This window comes from Salvia miltiorrhiza, chromosome 8, assembly GCF_028751815.1.
Source record: "Salvia miltiorrhiza cultivar Shanhuang (shh) chromosome 8, IMPLAD_Smil_shh, whole genome shotgun sequence".
NCBI lineage: Eukaryota > Viridiplantae > Streptophyta > Magnoliopsida > Lamiales > Lamiaceae > Salvia > Salvia miltiorrhiza.
Genome location: NC_080394.1, coordinates 22,346,581 through 22,355,090, shown reverse-complemented (window position 1 = coordinate 22,355,090; position 8,510 = coordinate 22,346,581). Strand labels below are relative to the sequence as shown.

At 39.2% G+C, this 8,510-nt stretch overlaps 1 protein-coding gene across 1 annotated transcript; it reads right to left on the bottom strand.

Annotated features, from left to right (window-relative positions):
- Positions 1-984: 984 nt before the first annotated feature.
- LOC131001863 (leucine-rich repeat receptor protein kinase HPCA1) lies at positions 985-6,338 on the bottom strand. Its single transcript, XM_057928489.1, has 19 exons — positions 5,900-6,338; positions 5,703-5,823; positions 5,555-5,626; positions 5,158-5,232; positions 4,990-5,061; positions 4,730-4,891; positions 4,577-4,651; positions 4,432-4,503; positions 4,265-4,336; positions 4,102-4,170; positions 3,942-4,016; positions 3,772-3,843; positions 3,557-3,691; positions 3,023-3,492; positions 2,798-2,950; positions 2,563-2,702; positions 2,255-2,474; positions 1,915-2,150; positions 985-1,692 (listed from the first exon to the last, which is right to left on the bottom strand). Exons 1-19 carry the CDS (start codon positions 5,967-5,969, stop codon positions 1,216-1,218), a joined length of 2,838 nt encoding a protein of 945 aa, XP_057784472.1. The 5' UTR covers positions 5,970-6,338; the 3' UTR covers positions 985-1,215.
- Positions 6,339-8,510: the final 2,172 nt, after the last annotated feature.

The window sequence follows — 8,510 nt, the reverse complement described above, 5'->3', positions numbered from 1 at the left end:
TTCGCCAACAAAATTGTCAATTATCACTAAATCAAAACTAAACTACTAGATATTTTGCACTTCTTAATAAACCTTTTTCTCTCTCTTCTTAGATTGCTTCTTACAAACATCTAAATATTTTACTCCACCTCACAAAAATATAAACATTTCTATTTTTGTACATTACAATCCCTTTACTTTTTTTTTTTTTTTTTTTTTTTGGTCGATCAAAGTCATGTTAGATGTTAGTAGTTAGTTCCCCATCCACTCCAAGAACCACCTTATCTCTCCATTCACCAAACTCCAACCTTATATCTCCAATCACCAATTCGTTCCCAAGAGGGATCGAACCCGGGTCACTTCACTTAAGTGAGGACCCGGTGGCCAGTGGGCTAAGCCCCCTGGTTCCTTTACTTTTTTATTTATATTTTTCATAAAATGTGATCCCCAGTTTCCACTTACAATATATTTTTATTTAATATTTTTAAAATTCGTATATAATTTATTAATGTTCATGTAAGATCTTGTGTGTTTTATAATTTGGTCCCCTCCATTTATTTTCTATTAGTGCTTTGCTTTCTGAAAAAGTTGTCATGAAATTGACACGCCTTTCACGATATCTTGATATCTTTAACAATAAATTGTGCGCCCCCACTTCCCAAACTGTCTCTGAAAAACAATCTAACAGAAATAAATTTGTAGTTATTGTAAATTTGGTTTGCTTAAATATAACTGGTGCTTCTATTTATGATTCAATATGTAATGAAAAAAATCCTATCCTAAAGATCTGCATCTCTATCGTTATTTGTAAACACAACCGACCTAAAAGTATTTTTCATTATTGTGTTTTATTCTAATACCTCCGACTGCTAACAGTATCATCAAATTTACACTACATAAAAATCAAAATCTGATTTATTTCTTTATCTCTTTGAAGTCGAAGGAGAAAAGGAATAAATCAAACTTTTTCAATTTCTATGTGAAATATCTCGCACAAAATCCATCTTTCGAACCTCTGTCAAACATATCTATATTACTATATATATAGATAGCGAAATGGTGACATAACTTTGTACAATTCCCCTTCACACAAAAGAGACATCGGCAGACAACGTTTCCCATATTCTAATCTACAAAACTCCCCAAAGAATTGAGAAATCTTTAAATAATATTAAGAGCAAAAATCTAACAATCAGATACTGTATATGAATTAAATTCATGCACCACTTATTTTTGTCACTTAGGCTCAACTTTGGCTTGAATTGTGTAACCACTATAATCGAAAGCATCAACATAGGGGTGCCTACGCGCACCTTTGACACTCCCAAATTCTGTTGCAGATGATGAAGCTGATGTTGAGTTTGTGTTAACCCCATCACTCTGCAGTATCAACTCCAAGGCCTTGACCACCTCGGTCATCGCCGGCCGGTCCGATGCGGACTCCTCCACGCACTGCACTGCCAACTCCACGAACCTAGGAAAACCTAGCAGGGGTGCTGCTGTGTTTCTTAAGGCAGGATCCATCATGTCCCTCAATCCATAGTGTGCCTCATCACTCTTGTCTATGGCTACTCTCACCTCTCTCACAATGTACTTCCCCTTCTCGATGGGCTGCCTCGCGGTTATGAGTTCGAGCATCACCACACCAAAGCTGTAGACATCGCTCTTTTCTGTCAGCTGTTGCGTCATGTAGTATTCAGGATCTAGGTATCCCTGCAAAAACAGTTGTTTATGCTGGCTTTCCAATAGAGACAGGGACAGATGCAGAAGAATAGTCTTATCATACTTCTTTTTTTTACTTTTTTTATGCACGAGACTTGGATTATTGTCTTGTTAATTGAATAAAATAACTTATTAGAATTCACTTGATTAACTTAGTTGAGCCAAGTTGAGCTCGAGTTCACCACTGCTCAGCTCGATTACGCCCCTACTTACCAGAGTGCCTTTCACTTGAGTTGAAACATGCCCTTTCGAGCTGTCTGAAACGAGTTTCGACAAGCCGAAATCTGCAACCTTAGCTGTGAGATTGTCATCCAGTAAGATGTTGGTAGACTTGACATCCCTGTGGATTATGGGAGGGTTGGCTAGATCATGTAGGTAAGCTAGCCCTCTAGCTGATCCGAGCGCAACCCTTAGGCGTCTCTTCCAGTCTAGGTAAACTCCGCTCCTGCCTGTGCATCACACACACGCACATTAACCTAATCTCAGCATTGTCCGAACCTATACCATTTTCTAAGACATAAGTTATTTTTTTTTATAAATCCTAGTTTTGTACCTGACAAACTTTCCCTGAGTGTTCCATTAGACATGAATTCATACACCAGCATCTGGTGTCCTTGTTCAAAGCAGAATCCCACAAGGCCTAGCAGGTTCTTGTGATGGACTCTTGAAAGCAGCTCAATTTCAGTTTTGAATTCGAGCCCGCCTTGGTTAGAACCGTTTTGAGCCTTTTTTATGGCCACAACCTGCCCACTGGAGAGCACTCCTCTGTAGACCTGGATAGAAACATAGACAGGTTAAGTTTACAGAGAAACGGGGTTTTCCCAGAGCACACAGATACAAAAAATTGGCTTTGTCTAGGACCTTTCCGTAGCCTCCAGACCCGATCTGGTTGCTATCAGAGAAGTTGCTGGTGCATTTCTTGAGCTCGTCGTATGAGAACCATCTTGCTCCTTTTAGCTGTGGCGCTCCTCCACTGTCTTTGCCACTTGAAGCCCAAGAAGCTGGAGGGAAAGGAATCAAGAAAGTGAGAACCATAACTGAACTGGATAATATGCATATGCTTATAGCGCATTGACAATCTGCATAAGCAAATTACCAAATGGTTTGCTCAATGATATAGCTTGCTCTGCACGATGTTTCTGTCTGAGAGCATAGACGCCTAATCCTGCTAGTATCAGCACCAGAAAGGAGCATCCGGTTGCTACACCAGCAACCATGCCTCTGCTGATGTGAGATCCCTCATGTTCGTCTGAGGTCATGAAAAAACATTGTTTTAGAGCGTACACTTAATGAAATGAAACCAAAAATTCGGTTTCCCTACCTCCAAAAACATAAGGTGCAGCTATGAAATAGTACGGCCCAAACTCTTTAGGCGGCTTGTACGTCTGATTTGTGAGCGAAAATCCAATCCTCTGAACTTGTGATCTGTTGAAGTACTTTGCATCGGAGGGGAAGAGCCCGAGCTGCACCTGCAGGTAGTCATCAACGTTGAAGAACGCATTCTGCAGAGAAACTGAGCCCGGGTTTAGGCCTAGTTTGACCCATAGGCTCATTTCCAGAGTGTGGAACAAGCTTGCATTCGACAGATCTCTGAAGAAGGGTGCGCGGAAGTATAGTGTCCCTTCATAAGGGTAAGCACAGTCGCAGCTCTGTGGGTTGAGCTTTTGATCGGAGGTGCATATCTGGCTCCCGCAGTTGGCGAGGCTCGTGGAGTAAGGCTTGGCGGACTGCTGAATCTGGCAGTAAACCGTGTTTTCTAAGGAGGCCGTGCACACGGGATTCCCTATCAACCTGCAGGAAGTAGGTGTCTTTGAAACCATGAGGCCTAAAAAATTAGTGAGGAAGATTCTCTTACAATAATGTGCTTTTATATTCGGAGCCAATTGTTACTGATGATATGTCATTGTTCTCCAAATCGATGAGCTGAAGCTGCTGGCTGACGTTGCCGCTCATGTCTAGCTTGGCTCCAAATGCATTGTTCCTCAACTTCCTGTGTCAAGAAATTTGCAGAATTATGTTCATAAAATCAAGCAGATATTTTGTCATGTTTGTGGTTGGTTTTAGACTCACACTTGCTGTATCTGAGGTAAACTGAAGACTTCTTGTGGAACAGATCCTTCCAGAGGTCCATATTCAATCATCCTGTGCAGCAAAACACACAGTCACAACACGAAACCTCGTCTCTTAAGGCAAAAGACCAATGCTTTAAAGACTGTATTTTCGTGTTTTCAAGAACTCACAAAGTAGTTAGAGAAGGCAAACTAGAGAACCAGTCAGGTGCTGCTGTTTGCTTGAAAGAGTTGTTGCTCATATCCCTGCCAAACAACAAGGAAAAACAAACTCAGATTCACATTGTCTAGGGAGAGAGATGGAGAGAGAGAGAGAGAGCAGCTGTTTTACACATAGTTGAGGGTGTCCATCCCTGTTAGATTAGGCAAAGCTCCAGACAACATGTTATGAGCCAAATTCCTGCAATAAAACTCAGACTAGTGAGACCAAACCACCACCCACTCTCGCAATAATGCTTCGATTTTTTGAATGGAAGGACGAAGAAAACACCCACAATTCTATCATGTTTGTGAGGTTGTTGAGGTTTGGTGGCACACTCCCTTTCAAGAAATTCCGATCAAGACGACTGGAGTAAAAAGAAAAGTTATGAGAGAGATAGCCAGATAGGCACAGAGTAATTGCATTGCAGCAGAAGATGAAAGTTGGTGTTTGAATACTCACAGAACCTCGAGTGTTTCCACTAGTCCTATTGTAGATGGAATGCTCCCATCCAGTTGATTCCCATCAAACAGTCTGACAGTAATTCGCCATTATCAGACGAGAAAAAAAAAACAGCAAAAATAGATTCACTCAGTTCATCACTTACACATGGATCAAAGACATGTCAGAGTTGAATAGTTGGCTGGGAATCTCTCCCGAGAGCTGGTTCTTATTGAAATGGCTGCACAAACACAGCATCAGAGAAGAGTCTAACACGAAATACGAGCTGCATTGATGGAAAAAACCTAGTGAAACTCACAAGTGCTTCGCCTTTTTAAGCTGGTCGAGGCCTGGACCATAGGCTGAAGAAACTGGGATTTCGCCTCTCAGCTGGTTTTCAGCTAAGTCCAACCAATACAGCTTCGACAGATTGCCTAGAGAAGGCGGTATCTCCCCGGTTAAGTTGTTCGAGTTCAGGGCTCTGTGATTGTAAAAAGTTGATGCAAGAGTTAGACTGTCCTAATCAATATCCATCACAAGAAGGGGGAGAAAAAAAGATTGTGAAAAAGGAATTCTTACAGAAATGTTAGCTCAGACAGGTTTCCTAGTTCACTTGGAATGGTGTTGGTGAAGCTGCATCCAGCCAGAATCCTGCACAACATATACATCAATGCATAAGACACAAAATTGAGACAAACATAAAATAATGTTGTGAGGATTTCATGAGTTTTTTGCATTAGATCATACAATATGGTTAGCTTCTGCAGGTCCCCCAAACGAGGAGAAATCGAGCCTCTCAGGCCGGGGTTGAACGATAGATCTCTGCAACAACAAAACATTCAAAATCTTAGGCCAAAGCAACAATTACTCGGATCTCGATTAACTAAATGAGTCAAGCTTCATACTACTTAGCTCGTTAAGTGAACTGATTTCAAAGTATGAGATTATTAACTTGGTGCCACTTATTCTTTTATACTTAAATATCTGATTAACGTTAGTCGTAATATTAAAAGGAATTTAGTATATTTTTCAGAACTAAGTAATTGTTTAAATGAATACTACTTATTTAAGTTGGCAAGCCTCAAAGTGTCTAGACACTACTCGAGTCGTAAACGGAAATCTTGAAATGTAGAGAAGAACTGACACAGAAATGAGGTCGGTGAGGCCACCAATGTCACCGCTCATAGTGCCAGTCAATCCCATTGTCGATAAGCCTCTGCACAATTGAAAAATATCAGAAATACTATGAAATTACAAAGAGGATAATCGAATGAGAGTTTGGGTATGCTTACAGCGAGGTGACCCTGGAGTTGTTACAGGCAACTCCTTCCCAAGCAGCGCAAGGATCGTCGGATTTGTCCCAGCTGCGCGGTGTGCCGCCCCATTGATCTTTCAGCGATCGAAGCACCGCCGCTGCATTTCATCGAACACGTTACGTGCATGTTTTTCATAAACAACACACATAAGCAGTTGATCGTGGGGAAATTACCATCTTGAGGATTGGTGAGAGAATGAACGACGCATATCGAGGCGGCGAGCAACAGGAGCAGCCGGCGCATGGCTGGAGGAATTATCTCTCCTCCCAAAAATGGAGAAAAATGTTACTACTGCATGTTGTGATTGAACGCCTCGTCGTCTTAAAACGAGGTTATGAATCCTAGAGAGATGCTTCATCCGTCCTAGAAGACTAGTAATCATTGCTCAGAACCGAATCCAACCACTCCCACTCTTGTCTTGCTAGTAGTGCTCTGCACAGAACATGAGAGAGAGAGAGGGTGGAGTAAAGTGAAAAAAAGAGAGAATTGTGACAGAGCATGAGTAGTTTAGCTGGTTTTAATGATTAAGATTGTCGTAGAAGACAATCCAACTAAACTAATTCTGTCTCTAACTAAAAAGGGGGCTTAATCGTAAATTAATGCGCCTCTTTCATTTTGGCCAGTTTAAGGTGATCAACATTTTAATATATGGATCATCTACAATATTTGTCAACAGTTTAAGTTTAAATGCTTATTTAGTTATATTTTAAAAATTATATCGAAACTACAAATTGAATCAAGATACATGATTTTAATAGTGATTATTATCCCAAAAAACAAAATGGAAATTATGAAATTTGTTTGGCCACCTCCACTTCCACCAATATGGAATTCATGATTGAATTGCTTGGCACTCTATAATCATGACAATATCAACTCGGACAAACCCATTATCAGTGTAAGTTTGATTATTGTAGAATTTGCAATTACTATTCAAAAGTGCAAGCCGGTTCAAACCGAAGAGCTTAAAAAGATAAATCTGGTTGAGCCGAGTTGGTTTGGAAACTCGAGGCTTATAAAAGTATTGCATAACTCAATTCGGTTGAAAATAAAGTGTTTCAGTGTGCTCGAGGGTTGAAGGCATGAGATGAGAAATTCAGACCAGCTTGATGACGTCCAAAAATAATCTACATCTATATCACTAGCCGTTGATAATCCTTAGCCGCCGAAAAATTATCCCCGCGACTAATGACGGCGACTAAGAGTTATCGACGGCTAGTTAAGCCATAAGCTTCAAAAAAAAAAAAAATCACAATATACATAAGTTTGTATTTTTTCGCCTTCGTATTAATATTTTTTTATAATACAAATGTGTCCTATTTTTTAAAATTTTCAAACCTACAATATATTAGGATTTCAAAGTGACGTGAGTTAGCAATAAATGTCTCTTTCTCAGATTTTGTATAATTTTCAACTAACAATCTTACACTTTTCTTACACAAGTACAATTGTGTAATAACTTTTACAAAAAATAATGCAAGCTCATCAACATCACTTTACGTTTGGGTAGATTGAGTATATTTATTATATGAGTGGATAGTTTTGATAAATAAGTTATAAATGTGGGTACTTTCGCCCATTAACACATAATGAAAAAGTGAAAAATAAATTATAAAAATAATAATTAATATATCCGAATTGAATGGAATAAACCCTGGTTAATTGTTAGAATAATAGGGTATACTCTTAGCTAGGATGATTGTCATTATGTAAACAGAGTTCTTGATATTATTTCAGTTACTAATATCAACGGATGTACCAGTTTGACAAAAGACGATAGATTCCTTATCTATATGTGAGTTTTTAGGAGATATACAACATCAAAATTATCTTTGTGAGTTTTCAGAAGCTTTTTGACGTTTAATCTCTTGTTTGTTTGTTCTTTTTAGACTTACAAGATGTATCTATTGTATAATCAAATAAGCAACTCGCACGCAGGCGGGACCTCTATACCACACAAAGATGGAAAAATAATCGCATGCAAGTGGAATCACTACCCACACGAAGGTGGAAAAACCAATCACACGTAGGCGAGATTGAACCTCAAGACCTCTCACAAAGGAGAGTCTTTAATATGCTAAGATTGTGAATAGGTTAATTTGTGCTTATTTTGAAGAGGATAGATGTGTTTGTACTTATCTTCAAGGAGTTGATATCATTCACACTAGAAAAGGTATTAACTTGGGCTACAAGAGAAGATCCATAGGCTTGAAGTTTATTTAAGAAGACACACTTCGTTCACAAATATGGGGGAGTTTGTGCTAAATTGATCTCGCATGTTGAGAATTCTTTTATTCCTGCTTGGTGTGCCCCGGAGTTGCTGCTAGCGGTATTGTTTTTGGTACTAGTTCTTTTCTTTGTTCTAGCAGAAGAGTGGTTGTGAGGTAAACACTATTGAGCATACTTTGTAAAATAATTGTATACTCTTATTTATTTGATTCTTGTTTATCAAGAGATTATATGGTGAATATGTTGAGTTCACGCCTAGGGAGTAAGTCGTAGATTTTTTTTTTTGAAGAAGAAGAAGATTGAGTCGTAGTCTTATTTTCAAATGTCCATTGCGGGTGAAGTTTGGGAAAAGTATAGGGGTGTAGTAAGAGGAAGTCTTATTGTGTAAATCTATTTGTATCTTAACTTCAGTTAGTGGAATGTTTTTTCTGGGCGAGGTCTTCCAGATGTAGGTGGTTCACTGAACTGAATTACCAAGTTATTGTGTTGATTTACTGCTTTAATGTTTTTGTTTACATGAATGTTCCTCCTCAGCGTAGAACATGTTATGATACA

Bases quoted from the DNA above. Each gene is read 5' to 3' on its own strand.
- LOC131001863 (XM_057928489.1), bottom strand. From the start codon at position 5,969: ATGCGCCGGCTGCTCCTGTTGCTCGCCGCCTCGATATGCGTCGTTCAT. The intron at 4,017-4,101 runs GTAAAACAGCTG...GTTGTTTGGCAG, and splicing joins ATGGACACCCTCAACTATGT to GGATATGAGCAACAACTCTT. The intron at 3,493-3,556 runs GTAAGAGAATCT...TACTTCCTGCAG, and splicing joins GAATATAAAAGCACATTATT to GTTGATAGGGAATCCCGTGT.